The sequence below is a fragment of the Chionomys nivalis genome, chromosome 4 (assembly GCF_950005125.1).
Source record: "Chionomys nivalis chromosome 4, mChiNiv1.1, whole genome shotgun sequence".
Taxonomy (NCBI): Eukaryota; Metazoa; Chordata; class Mammalia; order Rodentia; family Cricetidae; genus Chionomys; species Chionomys nivalis.
The window spans coordinates 113,526,554-113,553,929 of NC_080089.1; the positions used below are offsets into that span (position 1 = coordinate 113,526,554).

Below are 27,376 nucleotides of genomic sequence, written 5' to 3' on the forward strand. Positions count from 1 at the left end.
TTACAGCTGCTTATTATTCCTGTTGAGGAGACAGCCTGGCTGGCTCTTGCTTACACACTTAGGATGACAGACATCCTTCTGTAAGAAACAGCAGGTAAAGGAGAGATGGAGGGGGGTGTTCTGACCTTCAAATGATGTCAGGACTCTGACGTTTCAAGCCACAGCACTCTGTTGTTTGTGGGCACTATTCATCTCTAATCACCGAATGTTTTGAAAGAAATTTCAGTGGTATTTATTTACAGTAGCTAGAACTTTCTTAAATGAATGATAGAATTCTATAGTATTTTAACTGAAGTCTTCATATTTTCGTGTGCAGAGGTCGGAGGACAATATCAGATGCTCTCACCATTCACCTTGTTTGAGGCAGCATCTCTTGTTGACTGCTGCATAGGCCAGGCTAGCTGGTCCTCTCAACCATCTGGAGAGTCTCCCATCTCTGTCCCTGTCTTGTAAGAGTTCTGGGATTACAGACAACCACTGGTGCATCTGGCTTTCTTTACATGGTTCTCGGAGTTCAAACCTAGGTTCCTGTGGGTTTTTGTGCACAAGCTTTACCACCCGGGCTGCCTCTGAAGCTCTGGAGAGAGCTACAGCAAATACAGCACAGCGACATCATATCTATTAGAAAATGTGAACACAGACTTAGGATCTCAACCCTATGCTTTCCAGAACTTCTGTTACTGTGGTCAAAAGGATGATGATAATCCTCACACTCATATGGATAAAACCCATCCACAGTCTTTGGGACTTTCAGAGTTTCTCAGCACTAAAATCTTAGCTAATAGTAAGGAGAAATGAATGAGTTTCCCCAAACAAAACAGATCCCAAACTTTAATGACAGCCATGTCTTCCCCATGCAAAAGTAAATAATGAACCACTGAACAATGTAATTCTCTTGACCCCCTAAAATTTGAACAGACAGTCAAGGATGGAGCATGGATTTCTTTCTCACCCCAGGTCAGACCCAGGCTGGAAGCTACTTCCATTCGTTTATTATAAAATACAGCTGGAAATGAATACAACTATTTCCTCTCTCCACATTAATGGTTTTGAGTAAAGGTGAAGTGGGCGGCTAATGACTGGAGCACTCCATCCTCGTGTGCTGTGAGGACACAGCCCTGGCTGGCCTCTGGCAACACTGATGTGGATTAAGAGCATGAAATGACCGCGGATGGTTCTGGGCCTCCATTTACCTCACCAGCCAATTACACAGCACATCTTGACTGAGAACGCCATAGAGAGAAATACATTTCTTCGGTCACATCTTTTTACTGTACCAAGTTGACATTTTCCTATGTTTATCTTTAAAAGCAGCACCGGTGGGTCAGCTTGACATGCTTTTTAGACCATCATAACTTGCCTTGGAGAATTGGTTTGGGTTGATAATTCTAATGGCAGAAAAGTGAAACCCTGTCTACAAAACTGCCATAGCAGAAAAAGCAAGCCTCTTATACAACAGCCTTGATCAATGTGTTAACTACTCCACAGAATATTCAATAGCGCCCCCCACGACATATACACTCAGTGTCCCACACACCAAAGGTTGGCAGGCAGATAGTGTCTCGAAGTATCCAATGGGATTTGACAAGAGCCAGGCACTTTGGGCAGGCTCAATCAATGCTAATTAACAAGAAAGGGACTCAAAGGCAAAAGGAATCCTTGAACTCCATGTGGGTAGGTGTGGGGACGGCTGGCTGGAGACCTCCCTTTCCCATTACACGCATATATTTAATTACTTGCTCCAGTCAGTGCACTGTAGTCTGCCTTGCTGTCAGGTGGCTTTGGACTGATCCCATGTATTAGCTGAGGATTTCCATGAAAAGGAATGTCTCATAACTGTGGAGACACCTGTTTGCGGAGACAGGAAGTCCTACTCTGCCAACTGGGTCTCAGCTGTACCTCCTTGTGTGTGGGGGTGGAGGGGTACCTGTACATGGATAGAAAAGAGGAGGTGCAAGATGGAAGAGAGGTAATGCCACATGACAAACAGATTAATGTAAATGGGTTATTTAAGTTATAAGAGTTAGTCAGTAACTAAGCCTGAGCTATAGTCTCTGGGTCATGATTTGGGATCTGGCTAGGGGGACAGAGAAAGACTTGCTCTAAGGCCCTTCAACTCTCCCTCATGGATTGGGCTCATGAAGCCTTACCTTTCTCTGAGGGACTGGTGATGGTTAAGGGTCACTGAAGAAGGGAGTGTCATTTCTCAGTGGTATAGTCACTGAAATGCCAACCATGCTATTTCAAGTAACTGCTCACCCACCTATGAGCAATCTACCCCAATTAAAGTCAGTGATACACACACACACACACACACACACACACACACAGAGGGAGAGAGAAAGAGAGATACAGATACACATACACACAGAGAGACAGATATACATATATAGAGACAGAAAGACAAACATGCACACACATTCTCTCTCTCTCTCTCTCTCTCTCTCACACACACACACACACACACACGCACACACACACAGACACATACACACACGTAGAGAAGAAGGCTTTTTGGAAGCATAAGGGTTCAACATAAGGGGTGGGTTGGGGGTAATAATGGGTGGATGACTAAAATTCATCATATACATGTATGAAATTGTCAAAGAACAAATGAAAAAACACAGCTACCGAGCATGCTGGGAAGAGCCCAAGGTTTGGTGTAGTGTATGCCTGTACTGTCCCAACTACACCTCTCATAAGTCAGAGGACTTGGCCCAGTTACCTGTCCACGTCATGCCTCAGTTACCTGTCCACTTCATGCCTCAGTTTCTCCCACATGAAACAGGGGTACCTACTTCATGTTGCCATTATAAAAATTAAATGATTCAGTGCTCTTAAAACATTTTGCCTAGTGGGTAACATAATATGTACACAGTTATTATCTCAGTGTCTCTCAACCTTCATACACTGAAACTCTCTAATACAGTTCCTCATGCTGTGGTGAGCAAAGTTATTTCATTGCTACTTACTTCATAATGGAAATTTTGCTACTGTTATGAATCATAATATAAATAGTTTTTGGAGATAGAGGTTTGCAAAATGGGTCAGTACCCACAGGTTGAGAACCACTGTATTAGTTTATTACCACAGTTATTAACACCATTCTGACAATTTCAAGGTAGGAAGGGGAGCTGGAGAGATAGCTCAATTGCTAAAGCCTGGGGCTCACAGTCAACACTTTAAGAGTTCAATTCCCAGCACCTATGGCAAAGCCCTGCTCTCCAACTTCCCTTGACATTTCAATGTTGAAAGTAGAGAACATTTTCTCTGTCTTGTCTGTCTTCACATTCTGGGACTATATCTGTAACACTCTAGGCAATCAGGAAAAGCATTTGCTGCACTGGACTGGGTAATCTAATTCCTGCCTTCACATTTTGGTTCTTTCAAAATCTTAGGCATGGTGATGTAGAGTGTTGAGCATGCTCAAACCTGCTTCTTACAAATGTGCCAAATGTCCTCCAAAGTGGCCATCTGTGGGCGGCATCCCAAGGAGAAAGAGACTTCCTGGTCAGTGTTTAGAAGGAGCATTCACCTACCATAATCATGGCATGAACCTGAGGTTGCAAATGGGGGGGAGTAGTAGCCAAATTTCTATGTACAATAGCCATTTTCTTTTATATAGTATGTACATGTGTGTGGACAAGCACCTGCAAATATGATTGCATGCATACCACAGTACACACATGGAGGGAGGAGTCAGTACACATCTTCCACCTTGTGTGAGACAGGGTCTCTTGTTCACCCCTGCATACGGCAGGCTAGCTGACCCATACTTTTCCAGGGACTCTCCTGTGATGAGGAGTGCTGGGCTTATATGTACACACTATCATATCCACCTTCAAGTGGGTTTGGGGGACCCAAACAAACTCAGGTCCTTCTGCTTGTGTGGCAACTTGGTCCCTTATCACACCTTGTAAGTCTTTTTCCATTAAGAAGATCGTGTCATCTCTGTGAGAGACAAAAGATATTGGACCCATTTTACATGGAGAGAAACTAAGGTATCTGGCTCTGTGACCAAGGTAGGAGCAGCAGCATCTCATCTCCTCACTTATGTCCCATGAATCTTTACTTTGCATTTCAATATCATTAAACAGACAGGCCTGTGCTGCCACTCTGAGGCCATCCAATTGTGCTGAGTTGCCCTGTTCTTCAATAACAACAAAATAACCACTATTTATTGGGTGTGGCCCTATCCCAAAGTGTTCGCTGGAGCTCACTAAGTAGACTAGGCTGGCTGGGCCAGTGAGCCCTGGGGATCTGCTGCTTGTCTGTCTCCACAAAGCTGGGGTCATAAGCACAATCCACCATGTCCACTTTTGGGTTTTGGTTTGTTGTTTTGATGTGAGTTCTGAGAATCAAATCCAGGTCCTCATGTTTGGATTGCAAGCTTACCAACTGAGCCATCTACCGAGCCCCTTAATGCCACTTCTGAAGGAGTGGTCTGGCTTGATGCAGCTGAGATCTCTGGCGGACAAAACCTCTTGTAGGTCTCCTGGATGTTCTGATAAATCACTAAAGACACGCTTGGGAAGGAATTCAACAGAGACTTTATTGCTGAGTCAAGCAAGGTGTTTTATTGTAAGGTAGACATAGTTACAGGGCAGACACAGAAACATCCCACCTGCAAACCCCCCTACAGAAGCATGCCGTCTTTCTTCAGCTCTTCTCAAGTCGGCAGACCTACAGAGGCCTGAACAACGCAGTTGGTAAGGTCGTTGGTCCCCTACTCCTACCTGACCTTAGAAAACAGCAGTGTCAAACCACCCAAAATTGTCCCAAAGATTTGAAGTATCTGAAAGCCACCTTTGATATTTAAAACATTGTCTACTGTTCTAACTACAGGATCAGAGAGAACCTAAATCTCAAACTGTGAGGTGTATGGTTTTTTGTAGTTCAACATTCATCTGAAGTGACTCACGGGAGCCCTGGGTGTAGTACGAGCTTGACTGTGTTTCAACTGTAGCTGGCACCACAGTTAAAGAAGTCTTTGGTAGCTAAGCAATGGGACTCCTGTGTGCCATCACCTGAATCCAAACTTGAGAAAACAGAAAAGACATGAATTTTTAATGAAAAGATAAGAACTATACTAGTCCAATAACATGGCCCCATTGACCACCTAGCCTGAGACCTCAGTTCAGAAGACCTCTAGGAACAGAATCTGTTTGTTACAGTGGAAATAGAGGCCAATTGAGGAAAAACTGTTTCCTTCAGATGAAGAGAGTAGGTTGGTGGGTACCCAGCATCCCATCTGAGCAAGTCAATCACCAAGGAGAGTGGGTTTGTGGGTACCCAGCATCCCAGCTGAATCACCAAGCTACAGGACCATTCCTCTGGAAGGTGGGACCACCTTAACTCTTACAGAGATGAGAGGAATAATTATCCTTTTAATGAGATAATGTACTTTTCTTCTCCAGGATCCCACACTCTACTGAAGTCCCTCACAAAGGTGTGGCCAAGCAACTTTGAAAGAGTGCCTGCCTTTCTCAACCACTCAGAACTCTTTTTTTCCTCCATCTCCTTCCTGAGCCATTTTCCTGAACACTGCAGCCTTCACGCTTTCTTTAAAGCCTCCCCCCACCGCCCCCATGTAGCTGCCTGTTTGCCATATGGTCGACCTTCTTGTTGCCTTAACTTAAGCTGCATGACTGCATTCTCTCCTCCATCTTCCACCTCTGGGCAGATGCTGAGATTTACATTTTGCCTTCTCGTGTGTGTGTGTGTGTGTGTGTGTTTAATGCTAATAATAAATGTCCTTGAACTTCTCTTGAGTTGGTTCTTATATTATTTTTTATTAACAGGACTTAAGAGTTCCATGAGCATTCCCTGGATTCCACAGGCGACATGCAGTGACTCTGGCAGAACTGTCCTAAGTTTCTAGTAACATGGCTGATTTGGGACCAAAATTATACCTGTTAAATCAGTTCCTGTGTACAATTCCCTGCACTAAGAAAAGAGAAATACAGGAGAGAGAGAGAGAGAGAGAGAGAGAGAGAGAGAGAGAGAGAGAGAGAGGAAGAGAGAGAGAGAGAGAACAGTATGACCCAAAAGTGGGGTCCCAGGGCTTGAAGTACTTCAGGCTTAGTTCCATTCTAAGAGTTTCTTGATTCCATCCTATGAGTGATGACATTCCTTCCTCACCATGTTTCAGCAACTTCCAGAAGACCCGAGAAGGTGGTCCATCTCTCTCTAGCCAAGTAATGGGCCTACAGGAGGACACACAGGGAAACGGCCATTAAGAACGGGTGCAAACAATATAATCATTGAGGAGATAAGGGTCAGAGAGCAGAGCTGATGGGTCCTCACCTCCTCCCAGCTTGCTTCCCTCGCCTCCTCGCCAGTAGGGGGCTTGTGCGTTCCAACTGCCAGTGGTTTGGAATTGGAGAATTCTGCAGTGATCACATTGGAGTCCGTCACCTTGTAGGCCATGCAATCTCTGTTGATAAGAACATAGAATAAATCCTTGGGCATCAGCGACCGATGGAATCGTGTTCTGTGTGGAATCATAAATAACACACACAGAGGAAGGATGGGAGGACAAGAGAAGAAAACTCCGAGAAGATACACTACCTGCCGCCTGTCCCGGCATTCCCCTAGGCAGTTGTGTCCTGGACTGGAGACTTGAGGTGATTTCTAGGACCTCCCAGACGTCTCAAAGGTCTGAAGGGACAGAAGGGATCATTCCACTGCCATGTGGGCACCTGAACTCAGAACTCAGCTCCTTGATAACCTTGGCCAGCCTTGCCCCAACTCTCCTGAGTGGATTCTGTCACTGAAATACTACACAATAGAGCAAAATGCAGTTGGAAATTAATAAAAGGTTCTTTGAGGGCTCCTTGCCCTGGGATAACCATCAGGGAAAGGCTGGGCAGATGGCTTGGGGATATCAACCTCATGGGCTTCTCTTTGACAGACTTCATGAGGAAGTTACCTCACTATTCAGTGTGTCACCGAGTTTCCAAAGCCCTAAGCATATTCCTCCTAGCCCGTAGTCCATTCCTTGATTGAATCTAATGCAGCCTGTTGGTTCTAGGGATCATATAGAACATGGAAGAAATTTTTGTCCCAGCTGGGCTTCCCACATGAGACAGAAGAGCACCAAACAAGTGTGAGAGACACAAGAGACACATGGCTCTACTCATGACCCTCTTTTTGTTGCCTCAAGTCATGGAAAGCCCAGTACTACCACCTTGTCCTTTATAGAGCACAGAACACAGGGTAGCTGACACACGACGAAGCACCCAGGCTGGAGTGCCAAATTGAAATGCTACCCAGAAGCACAGAGATCAAAGCATCCACAGAAACTCATCCACACAAAAGCAGCTGCCAACAGCACACCAAACCGATAGACCACTGACTGCGGAGCTCTCTGTGATGACAGAAATACCCTCTGCTGTCTGGTGGAGTGGCCACTCGTCATTTGTAGCCGTGACGCCCCTGGACTGCAGCAGCCCTGACTGAGGAATAGGTTTTGAAATTTTATTTGAGTTAAAGTAATCTCACTGATCTATTGGCTATCATATTACAGGCTTTTTCTTTTCCTCTTGGAAGAGACATGATTCTCCCTAGACAGGAAGGTAAAAGAGAGGGTGGAGTCCATGATCAAGCACGTGGTTTGCCACCTGTACCTCAGCACGTCTCTGGAACTCCCTGCATACCCAGCTCTTTCCTGTTAAAGAGGCACCTAGGTCACTGTGGGTGTCATGTAACCCAGCACATGAGACTAAGCACTTCTCACACACCTGCTGTAATGTGAAGTGAAGCTGTATCACATGTAGATATAACATGCATGAACTCCTTGCTCTATGTTTCACGAGCAAGCAGGAGAAAGAGGGAAAAATATATAAATAATTGGGGTCAGGAACCATACACCCTGTGTTGGACTCTGAATGGATGCTATGGAGTGAACATGTGATCCACGTGTTCCTTATTCCCAGTCCCAACGGCCATCACGGTTTTAGTGCACTTTTTAAAATGCTTATCTGTACACATGTGCATGTATTCACGTGCACAGGCACACGTGCGTGGGGGCATGCACACGGGTCCACATGCCCATGAAGGCCAGAGGACAATCCCACCTGTCATACTCAGGAGGTCTCTTCACCTCCTGGCCTGGAGCTCACCAATAAGGCAAGGCTAGGATGACCATGAGTGGCGTTACCTTCCTCCCTTCCTTATTGACTGAACAGGCAGGAGGGTCTAAGCTGGCCCATGATCTGGGTCGTACATTCTGTCTGCCTCATGTTTGTTTGTGTCTTAACAGAGACTTCACACAGGCTCCTCTCCAAGCCTTACGTCCTGGTTATTTTAAAGCTTATCAGGTGTGAGCCTGTCACATCTGCAGGTGGTGGGCAAGCTTGGCCATTAGTATTTTTTTACTCTATAAAGATTTAGTGAGGCTGGGCAGGAGGGATGCCTTGAAGATGCTAGCAGGGCTTCCATTCTTCCTGCTCAAAGGGTGTCGGTCCTCGGTTGACTAAAGGCAGTCTTGAAAACATGGGCCATTGCTTTGTTGTTTGATTTTAATTTTTTTTGTTTTATTTTGTTTTTGAGACAGGGTTTCTCTGTAGCTTTGGAGCCTGTCCTGGAACTAGCTCTTGTAAACCAGGCTGGCCTGAAACTCACTGAGATCTGTCTGCCTCTGCCTCCCGAGTGCTGGAATTAAAGACGTGCACCACCACCGTCTGGCTGTTTGTTTTATTTTTAATGCTCTAGAGCCCTCCTTCAAGTTCATCTTCTCATCCTTCACATTTGAATTTCTTTTCTGCCTGCTCTCTCCAGGTCCTTACTGGTGTTGCTTTTGTGGCTCACCTGCCTCCTGCATCTCAGCATCCCTTTGAAAGGCTTAACAGTTCCAATTCTATGCTCACTCCCCTCATCCACATGACTGGTGCAGCTGCTGCCTCCTGGTTGGACCGGCCTGACTCATCTCTCCCTCCTTCCTCCATAAACAGCTATGTCACTGAGTAGATGGAAACACAAGCAAGCGTCAATGTTTGCTTTACATCTTCTTCCCCTTTAATTCTCCTCCATCGCTAGCTTATCCTGACACCTCTGCATCTCTACTCAGAACCTGAATTGCAGGACTGAGGAAAAGAATAGCACTCATAAGCTTGCTTTGTTTGTTTGTTGTTTTTTGAGACAGCAATCCAGGCTGACCCTGGGTCCTCCATCCTCAGCCTCTTGAATGCAGGGATTACAGATGTACAACATCACATCCATCTTAGATCCAGTGCTTTGGTATAATAATGGGTAATTAATGTTTGAACTGCCTTCTCAAAGAAATTCTTGGGCATATCTGCCAGGGCCACTACCAGACAGGTGAAACACATGAATCACAGCTCCTGACAAAGACTGGCACACATAAGTTCGTGCAGAGGGCATTTGCTGAAGCCTAGGACACAGGCCTTTTGTAGAGATACACCAACAATGGCATGGTGTCCAGTGATAAAGAGCCTTTGACATCTTAAGTTTCCTCAGGTGCCAGTGCTCTAGAGGTCATACATCTGATACAATGTGAGAAGAGACCATAACTCATACCCATTAGATATGCTAACCACTCCCACCCAACTCTGCCAACACCAACAGTCTTCTCTTCTACAGACAGTAGGAGACACAAAACAATACTTCTAATGCCGCTCCAATCTACTTGGATTGGAGGAAGGATGTGTCCCATTGACCCATGCCTTCTCTGACCACATGGAGGTCTCATTTTCCTGAAGTGACTCTCTAGTGGCATTTTTATTTTAATAAATAAAACTTGTCTAAAGTTCAGAGAGCAGAACAGCCACACTGTCCAGCCTTACAGACCAGGCTGCATTAACACGCACCTTTGATCCCAGTAGCCACACTAATTTGCCATAGAAACCGGGCATTGCATGCTTTTAATCCCAGTGATGCATGCCTTTAATCCCAGCCCTAGAGAGGATTATAAAACAGGAGGAGACAGCTCTCAGGCACAGTCTCATGCTGAGATTCCAGGAAGCAGGATTGCCATTTCAGACTGAGGTAGAGGTAAGAGCCAGCGGCTGGCTGCTTTGCTTTTCTGGCCTTCAGGTTGAACCCCAGTTTCTCTCTGTGAGTTTTTATTAATTATGCATCATGACTCCTGCCACAGACTCTTTGTCCGTCCACTGTGAAATACTATGTACATCTGTGTTATTAATCAATTTTGTCCAAGCTGAACTTTTCCTTGAGATGGAGAAAAAAATCATAAAACTCTGAAAGTCAAAGAAACTTCCAAGGTTCAGGAAGCCCGCAAAGTTACAAGATTCACGAAACTTCTTTCCCAGGTTGGGAAAGTTGTAAAGGGTTTCTGGGGAGCGGGGGCTCTGCAGCTGAGCACCAAGCTCCAGAGAGGCAGCCTACATGCTGGAGTAGACTTTTCAGTAGTGTAAATGCCTTCAGGTTGTCCACGATCTTAGAGCTCTTTATCCGTGCTCTTGTAAATGGCCTCACTAGACTCATTGGTACAAGTTGACCTGGACAGGAGGACTTATTTGTTCTGTTTCTGGTGACCAAGCATTTAATATGTCCCCAGGAAAGCCACTCAATCCATGTCATGTCTAGTGGCCAGCTGGGCATCCAAACTTTAGGAAGCCACCACAGCCTGGATCTTCACAGCGTACTCTGTCCCTGTCCTTAGTTAGCTGACAGTCTGATCTTCCTCCACTACTTCACAAATCCCCTCTGAAGAATCATAGAGAGAAACTAAATAAGAAGGTGAACCCAAAGAAAAACATATAGGCATCCTCCTGAATATTAACCTTCATCAGGCGATGAAAGGAGACAGAGGCAGAGATCCACATTGGAGCAGCGGACAGAAATCTCAAGGTCCAAATCAGGAGCAGAAGGAGAGAGAGCACGAGCAAGGAACTCAGGACTACGAGGGGTGCACCCACACACTGAGACAATGGGGATATTCTATGGGGAACTCACCAAGGCCGGCTGGCCGGGGTCTGAAAAAGCATGGGATAAAACCGGACTCGCTGAACATAGCGGACAATGAGGACTACCGAGAACTCAAGAACAATGGCAATGGGTTTTTTATCCTACTGCACGTATTGGTTTGGTGGGAGCCTAGGCAGTTTGGATGCTCACCTTACTAGACCTGGATGGAGATGGGGGGTCCTTGGACTTCCCACAGGGCAGGGAACCCTGATTGCTCTTCGGGCTGATGAGGGAGGGGGACTTGATTAGGGGAGGGGGAGGGAAATGGGAGGCAGTGGCGGGGAGGATGTAGAAATCTTTAATAAACAAATAAATAAATAAATAAATAAATAAATAGAATGACCCTTTGAGTCGAGACCTTATGACAGCTGATAATCTACACAAGGCAGGGACTAAACAGACTTCTCTGCACCCTGGGTTTGGCCACTACCAAGCTCACTAGAGCAGTGTTCCAGCCATTTCTGGTTTAGTCTAGTGCCTCAAGCAAAAGGCCATCTGGGATGTCACACACTCAGCAACCTGGCCCAGAATTAGAGGCCAGGCTTGCCCAAAATGCAGAAGAATTTTGTGAGAGTATTCCAAGACTTTGTGGGGGGAAGCACACCAACCTACAGCTGAGAAGCACATATTTGTTTGGGGGAAGCACATATTTACAATTATACTTCACATTACACACTGTACATATTACACAATGCAAATTCACAAGGAAGTGAAGGCGGGAGCATCATGAGTCATGAGTTCAAGTTCATCCTCTGATATATAATGAGTTCGAGGCCAGTGTGGGTTATGTGAGACCCTCTTTCAAAACAAGAGATAAATAGGTAGTAGATAGATAGATAGATAGATAGATAGATAGATAGATAGATAGATAGATAGACAGACAGACACAGGGGGTAGGAAAGAGGAAAGAAGAAAGGAAGGAGAAGAAAGCATGTTGTGATTTTGTGATTCTGGACATAAAGGAAATTCCAGATTCCATAGAAGCATACTAAAATTAATTCTAAATTTGAATAGAGAGTCCAGTGCTTGCAGAGCTCAGGCTGGGATTTTCCCATCAGGTGGAAATTTGAAGAAGTTACAATGACAAGCAGACAGAGCAATGGTCATGTCATCCACAAATGAACTGCAAACAGCTGCCACACTGACTGGGAACAAAGCTGGAATTAAGAAGAGCATGGGAAAAAAAACCAGGCTGGCAGAAGAAACTCCTGAGCACCATACACAAAGGTGCCTGTCACAGCTGCCCAGGCTCAATTTCCAACTTTCAGCTCCTGTGGGTAGAAATGGTTTCTCCACCCATTCCATAAGCCCATGCAGAAGACAGTCATCTACAGAAGACAGATTGACAGTGGATGTAACAGTGGGCGGGAGAAAAGGCTAAGCCGGTAAGAGCACTTGAGGAATAATCACAGTGGCCTGAGATCAGATCACTACCCTGTAGGTAAAAACTGAGCATGCACCTCTAACCACAGGGCTAGAGACAGTTGCTGGGGTTTGCAGGCCAGCCAGACAAGCTGAAAATCAGTGAGAGACCTTGTCTAGAGGAAATGAAGCAGAGAGCAACAGTGCGGGACACCTAAAGTCCTCCCTTAGCTACCACATCTGCACAGTGAGCATGCACGATAAAATTGAAAATAAATAAAAAGAAGGTAGGTTTTGGCAGCAAGTCTGAGCCTGTCTGATGGTCTCATGGTGAAATACTATTGGCTCTGTTCAATCCAGACAAGTTTTGTGCAATTCTTTATGGGAGAAACTTCTAGTTTTCCCAAGCAACAAGTGAGAAAGACCACTACCTACACCACCTATTGAACATTTGCTTGTGCTGACCGTCAAAGTCTTGTCCACCCTAAGACAATCATGGACAAAGAAGAGGCAATACATCCCAATACACTCACTCACTCTGAGTCAGTAATATTCAACACACACCTCACAGGCTACATGTGTCCTGGGATATTTATGAATACAGCCCAACACAAAATTTCAAACTTACTTAAAACATTGTGAGATGTCTCTCTCTCTCTCTCTCTCTCTCTCTCTCTCTCTCTCTCTCTCTCTCTCTCTCTCTCTCTCCTGTGTGTGTGTGTGTACCTGAATGTGAACTTTGAAAATGATTGTCTTATCCTAGTATCAAAAGATTAGATATGCCTGCAGAGTTCTGCACATGCATGAATATCATCTAAGCATGAAAATGCTATTTCATGTTGCTTATACCTTTGCCCCATGGAACAAAAAAGACACACTTCCTGTCCTATAGCTTTGTCAACATGACACAGCCTAGCATCACCTGAGAAGGGCATCCCAAACTGAGGGATTGCCCAGTTCACAACAACCTATGAATATATTTGTGGGAACTGTCTTGGCTGTTAATTGATGTAGGATACCCGATCCACTGTGGGCAGAACCATTCCCTTGGCAAGTCATCCTGAGCTGTATAGGAAAGCTAGCTAAGCATGTGCACTCGTTCCAATAAATAGCATCCTGCCCCATGGTTTCTGCTTCAAGTTCTTGAGTTGTTGCCATGACTTCCCTCAATGACAGACATAGATGGGAAAGATGAAATAGATAAGATTTTTCTTCCCCTGAGTTTCATCTGGTCGCTATTTTATCACAAAATAAAGAAACTAGAATATCTAGGTGAAGAACATACAAGGACTAATTGGAACTTGTTGATCCTGGATAGTTGGAAAATTTCAGATCTTGAGAGAAAATCTCTGGAGGTTTACTTCACTACCTCAGTGCCCACTCACTGCCCGCCTCTGATTTTAGGGTTAATACCTTTGTGGTTACCAAGCAAAATCTTTGCAATATAACAACAGACCACGGGCTTCCACAACTCCTAAAGCCAAGAGTGTCATCAGATAGCATCTGAGGGCTGCAGCGGAGCTTTCTCCGTCTTTCTGTAAGCTGTGCATCTGGCACTCTTGCCAAGGCATTTCCAATTATTCCACTTAGGATTTTCCATTGTTCTATCGCTATATGATGATGAAACTGTTTCCAAATTAGAACATGTTATGAGAGGTGAGCTGAATTCGTGTCCCTGAGCCATGGTCACTCTGGTTTGGCTCACTAATAAACCACCTCTTGCTTCCTTGGAGGTGAGAACTAAGTTTTGTATTGATAAAGGAAAGAAAGGCTGTCTGAACTTCCTTTACAGACACATAACAAACCCTACACGCTCTCCCAAACTGTGCTCAAGTTTGCACTGAGTTTATCTTTAGATGTTTGACTTGATCACACTATACAATTTAAAGATTGTCTCTTGGTATGTTTATTAATGTCTAAGTAGCTCGATATTAAAGAGAATTATTAGTTTTGCTCTTATGGCAGCTTAGCATCTTCCTTCCATGTTTTGAGTTAGTTCTCTTTCTCCCCTACCAAATCTATTTGTCCTCAATAGTCTCTAGGTGCTGTTCCTCATGAATGGATAGCAGAGGGCTGATGAGTTGAGTGTGTTTATAATGCTGATAGTGCCTTAAGGAATCCTAAAATTGGAACATGTTTGTGTACCAGGTGCGCCCAATGTTGGTGCATGTGAATGCATGTGTGTGAATGTGGTATATAAGCATATGCAAATGTGTGCACCTATGCACACACACAGATGTCCCAGATGGCATCAAGTTCCCTCTTGTCCCATTCTCTTCATTATTCCCTTGAGAGGTCCCTCCCTGGCTGGAGTTCATGTGTTTTTTAGCTGGGTTGACAGCTAGTAACCCTCAGAAATCATCATAGTGCCTGGTAACAGACGGGTGTAGAAACACATATAACTCACTGTATGGGTCCTGGGATTCAAACTCGGCTCCTGCAACAAGTACTCTGAACTGCTGAGCTGTCTTCCCAGCCACCCTACAACCTTTTGATATTGTAACACAAATTTCATCCACAAAGTTCACTCTCAAGAACTGCATAACCAAGTCTCACACACACACACACACACACACACACACACAGAGCACACAGCACATTTTAAGACTGAGGGACCAGCATTGTCTTCTTTCTCACCCTCCTCTTGCCTCAGTCTTTTCTGGGACAAGGTCTCTCTAAATCATCCAGACTGATCTTCCCACAGTTACCTCCTAAGTGACTGAGATTTCAGCCATGCAACACCACCCAATGCTGTTGACAGAGTCTACCCTATCTTTTTAAACAGTTCCAAGATTCAATCCTCTCATCCATAAAAGGGGATGACTCGGTGTCCTGCGGACATTCAGACGTGGCACTCACGTAGTTGCTGTCATCGCCAGGGCTGTCAGTCAGACGTCCCCTTTGCTGAAACCCAGAGAAAGTCATGCAGGTCAACCACCAAACCAGCTCCAGGGAAGTCTTTATGACCAAGTTTTTACCAGTGAATTTCCAATCCGTCAGCCGTTCCAAAGCTCTGACCCAGAGGAACCAAGTTTCCAGGCAGAAAATGAATGTAAACAGAGCTCACATCTGCCTGTGTGTGGCCTCCTCAGACACAAACAGATTACTCAACCAAGGCAAACACGCGAGGTGCCAGTGTCAACCTCAAATGGTGACAGGGCCAATTATGACTTGGCTTGCCTTCGTGAATCTGAAATGTCACTTGTGCTGGGGAACGGCTCTCTCTGTCAAAGCCCCATGAGACAGAAGCGACATCTTGACGACTTTTGCTCCCACAGGCACCACGAGCAAGAAGCGAAAGGGGCAGCCTGCTCACCATGCTACACCAAAAACCTCAAATGCGAAAGGAGAAAATTTTCAGTGAGCCCAGAGATCATCAGAAAACTATGTGAAACTCTGGTAAGTATGGCCAATTCTGATGACCCTTGGCAATAAGGAGTGTACTAGGAATAGCCAATTTCTAGTTGTCAAAAGAAGCTAAAAATTTAGAGCTTGCTGACATTACAATTTTGGCGACTCCTGGACTGGGGAGACATTTCTGCCAGCAAAGTGCTTGCTGTGTAGACCTGGAAAACTGAGCTTGATCCCCAGAAACCACATAAGAAGAAGCACACACTTGTAACCCCAGAACTGGGGAGGCAGAGACAGGCAGGTCCCCGGTGCTCACTAGCTGAGCAGCCTAGCCTACTTGGCCAGTTCCAGGCCAATTAGAGAGCTTATTTCAAAATAAGGCAGACTGTGCCTACTCAGCAATATGAAGGGGGTTCTCTGACCCCCATACAAGTATGCCCTCAAGCATGTTCACATGTGCACAAGAATACACACACACGCACATATACATACACATACACACTTCCATGAATACACATGAACTTCCATATACACACATGCACACACATACACCTGCAAAGTTTAAAGTTAATAGCAAGCAAACCCAATGACCAAGTTCTTCGATAGGTCAAATTCTACAGGAGAGCTCAGGTTCCATGGTTTCTATGGAAGCCAAGTACAGCAGACTTCTCAGTCTCAGAGCCCAGAAACCTGAGTACCAGCCCTGGATGCATTGCATCATGTCGCGGGGAGGATGAACACAAAAGCATCTATGGTCAGTTTCCTCCCGCATCAAATCAAGGCAGACCTTGAGCTGTCACCAGGACTGCACGGAAGTGAGCTAAGTGACACGTAGGCCACTCAATCACCACCTGCTGTGTCCACCGCAGCTCAATTCTTCCTTCTGTTCCCTCTCTCAGCTGAAAAATTTTGCTAGTAATTTTACCTCCAAGGAACTGCTGCTTGAATCAGACAGTATCGTGAGAGGAAAGCGCTTAGCAAGTGCTCGTAAATAAGTCTCTGTTGTTGTAAAGATTTTGGGTAACCAGGAAACAAAAAATTTAGAGCATAAATTCTCTAGACATTAACATGGAGATGCAGATAGTCTATTTACAGCTCAGCCAGTGAGCACAGCAGAGACAAGCTCTCTCTTTCTCACTAGACTTCCCGTGAAATTCCCGTTGGTATTAAAGCCTCAGCTCACTCAGGGCTCTCCCCCTGCATCGGTTTCATCAATTTATCCCCAATTAATCAACAGGCTAGCGTCACTTTGCTGTTCATGACTGATGAGCTTGAGGGGGCTGTGTATTAGTTTATTGATGGAGAGGGAAGAGAAACACTCACCATTTTTCTCTATTACGTAAAATTAAATAATAGTTTATATTCAAGACAACCCAAGGGATTACTTTTACTTTCTGAAACCTAAGGTATGAAACAATCTGTACAAATAAAATGTTTATTTATGTATACGTGTTTGTGCCCGAGTGTGTATATTTACACTGCATGTATGCAGGTGCCCATGGATGTCAGAAGAAGACCTGGATCCCTGCAAACAGAAGTTACGGACAGTTGGGAGCCTCCCTATGGATACTGGGAACCAAACCCAGGTCCTCCACTATAGTAGCTCAAGCTTAACTGCTGAGTCATCTCTCCAGACCATGACTTGCATTTCTGATTCATCATATGAAATTCCCTTCCCTGTTATAATTCCGAGACTCACATACCTCATAACCACAAGTAACGTGTTTGAAGTGTGTGAAGGACCACAGCTCACTGAAGCAGATGAAGTTACCCTGAGGCCACTGTGTGGGAAGAGAGGGCTAATGTCTACAGCACTGTCAAGGCTGAACACTCAGAAATCCTCCATCACCATGCAGGAAAGCAGCATATAATGTCCACAACCCACAGTAAATGATGACATTCTCAAAATCAACATGGCGGGCGGTTTCTGAAACATGCGGTTTTTCCTTCAGTGCTGTACCATGTTTCCTCTTAGCACATAAATTTTGCTGCAGTCCCTTCCCTGCTCTCAAGGGCCTTTCCAGGTTCAAGTCCCCTTCCCTGCTCTCCAGGGCCTGCACTGGGGTCAACCTCTCCACAGGGGGTTAAATACACAGCATAACCACTTCACCAGACCTAAAAACAGCCAGGGTAAGAATCTTGCTTCCTTCCTCAGGTTTGTCATTCTCTTGTTTTTCAAGCTTTTGGTTTCTTTGAACACTTAATGCTTACTTGAAATAAGTCCTCGACCCAACTTATTCAGACCCATTAGGATATTCAGTAAACATGAATGGCAATTTGCTGTGGTCATTTTGACCCCACCCCACCCCCATGTGGGGAGATCCTTATTATAATTTAAAATAGGAAAAGAAAAAAAAAGTAGAAGTAATTAAAGTTTTCCAGGCTTGCCTTAAATCATCGCCTCTGTTTAATTACCTTTGATTGATTTGTCAGATAGGGTCAATTTGTCTTTGATCACATGCACACCCTTGCCAGGTTTATTTTACTGATACTGGATATGTGTTCCTTCACCTCTTCAAGAGAGGTGACAGGTATTCCCCACATCTGAGAACACCTAGCAGACGCCCAGACTTAGTGCAATCCCAAAGGTTACTTGAGAAATTATAGTTCAAGTCTGTGTCTGGTCATTATTCAAAAACCATACAGCAGCCCACGGTTCTTGGTGCTTTCGGGGAAGGAAGAAGAAGTGTATTCATTATTATCATGCCTGGAAAATCAAAAAAGACCCAGTTGGATTTTCCTTGCCCCTTTCAGCTTGTTCCACATGAAGCTGGGCAGAAATCAGACCCATGTGTGCGGGCAGAGCTACCCAGACCTACTGGAGGCATTAAAGCAGGAGCTGCTAAAAGTGGGCTTTATGCGTTTCCATTGCAGGTAATGGAGAAGAAAACTAACTTGTGAAGTCACAGGACCTGTCTGTCTGTCCAATTAAAACAATTATTTATCTGAGCCACCCTAAAGAGCTTCAGAGCTTTGCTCTTCACATCCCCTTGGAGTATGTCTGTGTTTGTCCGGGAATCACAGGGCTCCATGAATGGTCCCTGGAACTCAAGCTCTGCCCCCAGCCACGCAGTATGGTACTAAGGACAGAGACTCCAGGACACCAGCACTAACTTGTAGGCTTATAAGTTTCCCAACACCCTTCCCATCGCAAGGGTGAGTTATGAGGTTTAAGGTCATTTTATAGGCATGGCTTTGTGGGATGAGGATATTTATTTCCTACTAAATGTTACGCTTACAACGGAGTATTCAAGAGCAAGCTGAGGAGTGGTGGCTTAACCATGGCCCCATGAACTTCTTAAGCTGCATAGTAATCTTACTTAGTAAGATTGCTGTATACAAAATTGGTTTATTAAAGCATGTTAGTTCAGGTCTTTACTTATTTGGGGTGTGTATGTGTACTTATGGGTGTGTGTGGTTTATGTGTACATGTGTATGAAGGTGTGTTCACTAGAGTGTGTGTGGAAGCCAGCAAGGGCACCAGGTGTCAGGTGTCCTACCTAGTTCCTTAAGACATGGTCTCTCTCTCATTAACCCTCGAGCCAGGCTAGCAGCCAACACACTTTAGGGATCCTCCTGTCCTTGCCACTTACAATGCTGGGTACCAAGAACGCATGGCCGGGCCCAGTTTTTTGTGTAGGTGTCAAGATTCGAACTTGGTTCCTCATGTTTGTGCAGCAAGAGCTCTCACCCACTGAGCCACACCTTCTCAGCCCCATTTGTTCTGTTAACTCAAACAACAGAGAGAATGACAACCACCCAAAATGCAAATACTTCAAACCAATTGGGTGTCATATTAGAGAAGCTTGCTGCATCATCCACCATTCCGCAGCCTACACTGCCATCAGCACAGGCAAGGTTACCCTTACTATCCAAAGTCGCTAGCACGCAGACACCTGTGTATGCTTCTGTTTTGAGTAGAGGTTTTTGCCCCCTAAAATCTATGCACTATCGGGACTCTACAAATTCTATGTGGCCATCCTTCCTGTTTTGAAGCCGTTTTTTCTAAACTGAAACATTTCCTCCAGGAAGGAAATAATGAATACTCGGGAAACTAACAAAACTCCCCAGGCTTTCGGAGCTCCCCAAACTTCACAAAGCCTTCCCCAGGTTCTCTAAGTGCTACCTATTGCTGGGTGCTAACTCTCTGACCAGTGGCGCAGCCTGTAAATTATGCAGAGAGCTCCAGACAGGCTGTATCCATTAGCTGTAACCCGGGCTGGGCTGGGTTTTCCAGTGATGTAACTACCTCTGAGTTACTCTTGCTACCCTAAGTAACCCTAAAAACCACATTGGTTCACCAGGTTGGACTTTGGCAGAATTGTGTCTCCAGTGTGTCATGGGTTCCCTACCTAGGGTGAGTGGACATGTGTCCATGTCTCCCCAGAAAAAACAATGCAGTTCTAGCGTCAAAGCGTTTCCCTTAACATTCCTATTAACAGCAAGGTGCATTCCTTCTACCCGCGGGGCGGCTTGACACAGAATATTTGCTGCCCCTTTTCAACTTCCCAATTTCTCATTTCCTCATGGATTTTGCTGAAATCAAGGAGAACAAACAAGGTAACAGCAGCTGGATGCATGTTGTGGGCCCTCTGCGGATTTATGCCTATGATGGACTGTATGTAGCGCTGCAGTGGCACTGGGGAGTCACTCCATACTGCTGTGAGGTTTAGTCGACAGCCCTGCACAGTTGCTTCCAGACACGACTTAAAAGGACCAAGACTGGGTCAGCACCAGCCTGCTCCCATGTCTTCCTCTAGAAACATGTAAATGTCGCTGTATTTCCATCACACACACCATCTTTAAGTGACTGCGACCACACACTGTATTAGATATTTGACATTCGCTTTGTCCTAGTAGCTTGTAACGGACAGTTCCAACAGAGATAGGCACAAGAGTCTGGCGTGCAGCTCTGACTCAGGAAGCTGAGAAAGGACAGGGAGAGGTGTCACCGGCACAGTCCGCCAAAGCCTTACTAGGCAAGGAGCACAGACAGTCAGAGCACTGGGGACGAGAGTCCAGTGGGTTCAGCATGACAGGAAGGAAGCCAGAATGACTTTGATTATCAGATCAAAACAGGTCCATGAAATCATGGCTCAAAAAAAAAAAAAAATTAACAGCCCGTTGTGGTGGCACACACCTGTAATCTAAGCATTAGGGGGACAGAGGCAAGGACAGCCTGAGCTATATAAGGTCCCATTTCAAAAAAAAAATTAAAAGAAAGTTAACTATTTTAAATGGAAAGTAGCTCGAATGAGACAGCAAAATTTTGAACAAGGAAATAACTATTACCATAAATGTCAGAGACCATGCAAGAAATCAACTTTTTGAAGCTGTCATACCAAGCCAGTGCCTATGTGGGCAGGGAGCTGACAGGCCAGAGGTGGAAAAAAATGTGTTCAGATGCATAAAGAACACCCTATGGAAAGTAGATTGGCTATTTTTCAAAACTGACAGGAAGAATTTAAGAAGAAATTTTTCTTCTGGTTCACATTTTCAGAAAATTTCAGCCCACGGTGGCAGGGAGGACACAGCGGGGCAGCTGGAAAACAGTGGTGGAAACACAAGAAAGCTGCTAAGCAGGTGTTGGCAACACTGGGTCTGTGACCTTCAAAAGTCCACCCTGCAGACCCACTTCCTCCAGCGAGGCTCCACCTCTTAAAGGTGAAGAGCCTCCTTAAACAGCCAGAGCCTTTGGAGAAACCCAAGTAAGAAACGGGAGCCTGTTGCAGATTCCAACAGTAAGGATTTGTGGAGGCCTCGGGATGGCTGGTGCAGAGAAAGCAAGGAGTTCTGGGATATGTGCCCTTTCCTTTAATAGCCCTGCCCAGCTATAACCTGGTCAGTGACCTGACCCCGTGGGAAAATGTCTCTGGTGATGTCATGGCAGCACTTCTATAAGTCATTTTTAACGTCTTAATGCAAGAAGAACATGAAGAGCTGTAATACAGCTGGTTGTTGTAGCCTAAGTGATGTTCCTGCCATTTTCTTTATCAAAGGTATCAGATAAAAGGGCCAAATGTAGCAAAAAAAATAATAGTATTTTCTCATTTATTAGCCTTAATGATTTGTTACATAACTCCTAGTTGCAGGAACCCATGGAGCCTCTGGAGGAACTTCAGTGAGTAAAGAAGACACTGTGGTCTCTGTCTGTGTGGAACCTGGATTCTTGCTGAATGAAAACCGAAGGGAAGCTAGCAGCTCCTTAATGCAATCACACACAGATGCTCCAAGGTTAGCAAAGACATCTATCTATCACTCCTTCGTGAGCCTTGAAGTTCTGGAGATTCATTTTATTAATGGAGCTGTCAGATTCTCTACAGTGTCCCACGGATGACGAGGAAATGGCAGTAGAACATTTCCTCGGCTGTGCTGCAGATCCCACGAGCAGGGAGATCAGGTTCTGAAACACTGCAGGCCTTTCTTTCTAGGGTGGCTGGAGGGAGCACGGGAAAGCTCCCTGTTTCAGAATGTTCATAAAGATTTTATGAATTCTAGAAGTAGTGTGTGTAATATGTCTAGCGATGCAGGGACAATGCTGTGGGATTGTAATTACTCCCCAGTTGAGGTCCTTGTGTACATGACTTAATCCAGACATGTACTAAAACTGGTCTTCTGTGTCATTCATCCCTTGACTCATGTCCAAAGTCTTTGGGAAAGAGGGTCTCAGTCTAGTTCTTCCCAGAAATCTTGGGGGCATATGGAACCAAGATCCACCCTCAAGTTTCTATGAAGTTTCTCTAGCTCCTGTGATATCCCAGGAAAAGGTTAGTGGCACAAAGATCGAGTAGCGTCTTTACAGGTGAAGAAAAGACAGCAGCATCAGTGATACAGCTGTAAAAAGGTATCCTGCTTTTCAAAAGAAATAGAAAGAGCAACAGGAAAAGAGAATGCAGTTCAGAAACTGGTGTGGTTGATTCAAGTCAACATTAAAATTTAATATAGGATATACTTCTGTTGTATGATAGGGCATTTCTTGGGTATATTCCCAAGAGTGGTATTGTTGGGTCCAGGGGTAGGTTGATCCCGAAATTCCTTAGAAACCGCCACACTGTTTTCCAAAGTGGTTGTACAAGTTTGCATTCCCACCAGCAATGGATGAGTGTACCCCTTTCTCCACAAAAGTATATGCTCAACTATGTTCATAGCAGCATTGTTTGTAATAGCCAGAACCTGGAAACAACCTAGATGCCCTTCAATGGAAGAATGGATGAAGAAAGAATGGAATATATACATATTAGAGTATACTTAGCAGTAAAAAACAATGACTTCCTGAATTTTGCATGCAAGTGGATGGAAATAGAAAACACTATCCTGAGTGAGGTGAGCCAGACCCAAAAAGAGGAACAGGGGATGTACTCACTCATATTTGGTTTCTAGCCATAAATAAAGGACATTGAGCCTATAATTTGTGATCCTAGAGAAGTTAAATAAGAAGGTGAACCCAAAGAAAAACATATAGGCATCCTCCTGAATATTAACCTTCATCAGGCGATGAAAGGAGACAGAGACAGAGACCCACATTGGAGCACCAGACTGAAATCTCAAGGTCCAAATCAGGAGTAGAAGGAGAGAGAGCACGAGCAAGGAACTCAGGACCGTGAGGGGTGCACCCACACATTGAGACAATGGGGATGTTCTATCAGGAACTCACCAAGGCCAGCTGGCCTGGGTCTGAAAAAGCATGGGATAAAACTGGACTCGCTGAACATAGCGGACAATGAGGACTACTGAGAACTCAAGAACAATGGCAATGGGTTTTTGATCCTACTGCACGTACTGGCTTGGTGGGAGCCTAGGCAGTTTGCATGCTCACCTTACTAGACCTGGATAGAGGTGGGTGATCCTTGGAATTCCCACAGGGCAGGGAACCCTGATTGATTGCTCTTAGGGCTGACGAGGGAGGGGGTCTTGATTGGGGGATGGGGAGGGAAATGGGAGGCGGTGGCGGGGAGGAGGCAGAAATCTTTAACAAATAAATAAAATAAACAAATAAATAAAAATTAATATAGGAATTAAATAATTTGAACTTGCTTCATAAGAACCTAGTTAGCATCATTTTCCTCAGACAGTCTTAGTTCTAGAAGGTATCACAAAAGGAAGTAACAAGCTCAAGAAATGATTTTACTGTTCGGAGTTGAAGTTGAAAGAAAATGGAAATGAACAGCCGTTCAGTGCACTGGCTGGAAACTCGTATTTGTGTTTCAATAGAGTGTTGATTAATGGCTCCAAGTCAAGTGGAAGAAGATCTGTACAAGTTACGGAAAGTTTTTATCCTTCTCAATAACGTCTATCAATGCCAATAGCGATTGGAGAATTCTGGCTCGATGGAAGCTTATGTAAGTACAGTTGGAAGACTATAGTTAGCCACCAGGTCAAACTATCACAACTTGATGTGATTAGCCAATGGCACAGGACTCTCAGCTATTAAGAGGTACAGTGTCCCAGTGACAGTGTGAGCAGGGAGCCCAGTGACAGATTTAGTAATCAAGCTCATTTGATTGATTTGTGTTGATAAGAAAACAGTGGCCATCAGCTAGGTGATGCGGCCCTACAAGGCCAGCATCCCCAAGTCCAAGGGCTGAGGAGAGAGCTCAACGGTCGAGGGCATACCTTTTATGTGTAAAGACCCTGGGTTTGATCTCTGCAACAAAAAGCAAAATGAGGAGCTAGGGAGATGTTCTGGAAGTCAAGTGCTCACTGCACAAGAATGAGGACCTGAGTCCAGACCCCCAGGACCACGTAAAATCCAGACTCAGTAGCCTGCAGCCAGAATCCTAGCTTTTCTCTGTTGAGATAAAAGAAAAGACAAGGCAATTCCCAGAACTCCTGGCAGTTTGAAAGAAAATGGACCCCAAAGGCTCATAGGGAGTGGCACTATTAAGAGGTATGGCCTTGTTAGAGTGGGTGTGGCCTTGTTGAAGGAAGTGTGTCACTGGGAGTGGGCTTTGAGTTTTAAATGTTCAAGGTAGGCCTGGGGTCTTGCTCTTCCTACTGCCTGGTAATCCAGATGTAGAACTCTCAGCTACCTCTCAAGCACCGTGTCTGCCTGCCATGATGATAACGGACTAAAATCTCTGAGCTGTAAGCCAGCCCTAATTGAATGTTTTCCTTCATAAGAGTTGCTGTGGTCATGGTGTCTCTTCACAGCAATAGAAACTCTAGCTAAGATAGTCTCTTAGATCAGTAACAGCATACTCAGCAGAAATGAGACCCCTTCTCAAATAAAGTAGGACGAGGATTGACAACAAAGTTGTCCTCTGACCTTCACATGTATACTATGGTGCGTGAATACCTGTACTTATACATATTAACACACAGATACACACAAACAACATAGACTGTCACACACATGTACCATAGACACACATGCACACACATGCATCATAGTCATACACACACAAACAATAGACACATACACACACAAAACAGACACACATGCACGCCATCTAGTGTGTGTATATATATATATATACACTATAGATACACACATACAACATAGACATTAACACACATGTCCTATAGACACACATGCACATACACACCACACACATGCTTCATAGTCACACACATACATAAACAACAGACACACATATAAAATAGGCACACACACACATATGCACACTCACATACACCATAGACATACCACATACCCACACACAAACACCATAGACATACATATTTATCATACATAGAAACACACACATAGACATACAACCCATGAACATACACACTTATAACACACACACCTAGGGCATTTGGCTTGGTGGACTGGAGTCGGCCTTCCTGGACCTTCCCCTCCAGACACCCTTCCAGTGTTCACAGCCTCGCAGCTGTGCAGGGTCTTCACAGTAAACACCGTGCTCTGGGATGCTCAGGCCCTAGCTCAAACATCTGCCTCTGAAGTGAGAATTTTTTAAGAGAGACTGCCAAAGGAGATACTTTCAAAAATGAAAAAAATAGCAATTAGTCTGGGAAATAAGTTACAGGAGAAAGGAATAAAAGAAAAAAATCTCAATAAAGCCAAGGCTTGAGTAAAACTCCACAGACCATGAGAACCAACTTCAACTATCTGAAAGAAGGAATATTGGAGTCACTCTGGGTAAATGAGGACTACTGGGTAGATTTGATGCTCTATACAGAGGAGTGCTCATGTACTACGTCAATCCTCAGGTATAACAAGACCCATTTCCACTTTAGTTAGAGGGCATTTTCCTAGTATCACAGCAATTCAAAACTCTAATAGCTTCTTTTGAAGGATTAAGTTCTTTATAAGCTAAAATATTTGTTGCACTCGTCAAGAAGATTAAGGAGGCACTGAAGAGAGAGTTTAGTCCATAAGGTGCTTGCCATATAAGCATAAGGACATAAGTTCAATTCCCAGGACCTACATAAGGAATTATTCTGTAATCCCAGCATGAGTCAGACAGATCTCTGAGGCTCACTGGCAGACCATCACTGCCTGCTTGGTGAGTTCCAGGCCAAGTGAGAGACTCTGCCTCAAAAAACAAAGTAGACTGGATGGCCCTTGAGAAATGATGCCAGAAAGAGACCTCATCTCCACATACGTGCATACATGTAAGCCCACAGAAAGATGTGCAAACAAACCCACAGATATATAAAGAATTGTATGGAAGGGATTCCATTAAGCGAAGTTAGAACCCAGAGAACTATTCCTAGATAACATATAATTCCGGAGGATGCTGTTTGCACTCATTTAAAAAATTATAAAATACCACTATAAATCAGAAGAGTGTTCTGCTGTCAAGTTCTCCATAACTATAGCAGCAGAGACAGCCATCTATGTAACTATGATGCTAAACATCTAGACAATTGCTTAATGAATGCCACCAATTTCATACAAGAGAAGACAGACACATCATTTTTATCCTTGCCTGTAAATCTGCAGCCTGAAGCATCAGCTAACTCAGCAAACATGCATGTTTGTTCTCCTGGGTTTAAGTGTTTTCTTCCAGTAACACTGTTAAGAACATATTTATTCACAAGTTCCCAGTAAAGTCTGTCTACTCTTGGGTATAACTTCATAAACATTTTACACTCAGCTTTTTGCAAGAGAACTGTTTATGTGATCCTAGTTATACGGGCATGATGGTAGGAGAACAACTAGCAACACAGATATGTAATAGGAATATAAAACAAAACATTTGTGAATAAGTCATGACGATGTTTATCTTAAATAAATTCCTCAGTTATCCATATGAGTTTTACTATTTATTAAAACAAATGCAACTTGGCATGCTAATGAGACGGATGTTTTATTTTTACACAGAGGATTAAATCTTGACTGAATATTTGATATCGAGGGATGCAGAGTACCTTCGTCTCTCAGATTTGATTGACAGCTTGATGTGATAACTGTCAATGTTGAGAGTACTGCTTTGCATAAATACATAGTACAAAATGTCAGAAGTATGTTTAGGGCCATCTAAGAAACTGTTGAAAGCTCTGTCTTAATTTAGAGCCAAAATTCATTTCATGATTTTTTTAATGAAATGCAAGTTGTGACTCAAACAGCAATACTTGAAACCAAACATTCCAACACAATGCGACCCAAAGACATTACAATTTCATACTTACGTGCCGACCAGATGAATAATGCTAAGAAAAATATTAAGTCTTTTTTTTTTTTGTCAGATCACAAAAGTTTGTATGTGTGGTAAAAACACTGCAGTTCCTAAGATAGTCTCAGACC

The 27,376-nt window shown here is 44.3% G+C and overlaps 1 protein-coding gene across 1 annotated transcript in view; it reads right to left on the reverse strand.

Moving 5' to 3' along the window:
• Window positions 1–4,669: 4,669 nt before the first annotated feature.
• LOC130873435 (uncharacterized) overlaps window positions 4,670–27,376 on the reverse strand; it is a 177,360-nt gene continuing 154,653 nt past the window's right edge. Inside the window, exons 2-3 of the mRNA XM_057768272.1 lie at window positions 6,307–6,436; window positions 4,670–6,206 (exon numbers count right to left, since the gene is read on the reverse strand). Coding sequence (XP_057624255.1) covers window positions 6,190–6,206; window positions 6,307–6,436 — 147 coding nt within the window. The 3' untranslated portion in view covers window positions 4,670–6,189. The remainder of the gene's footprint in view (window positions 6,207–6,306; window positions 6,437–27,376) is intronic.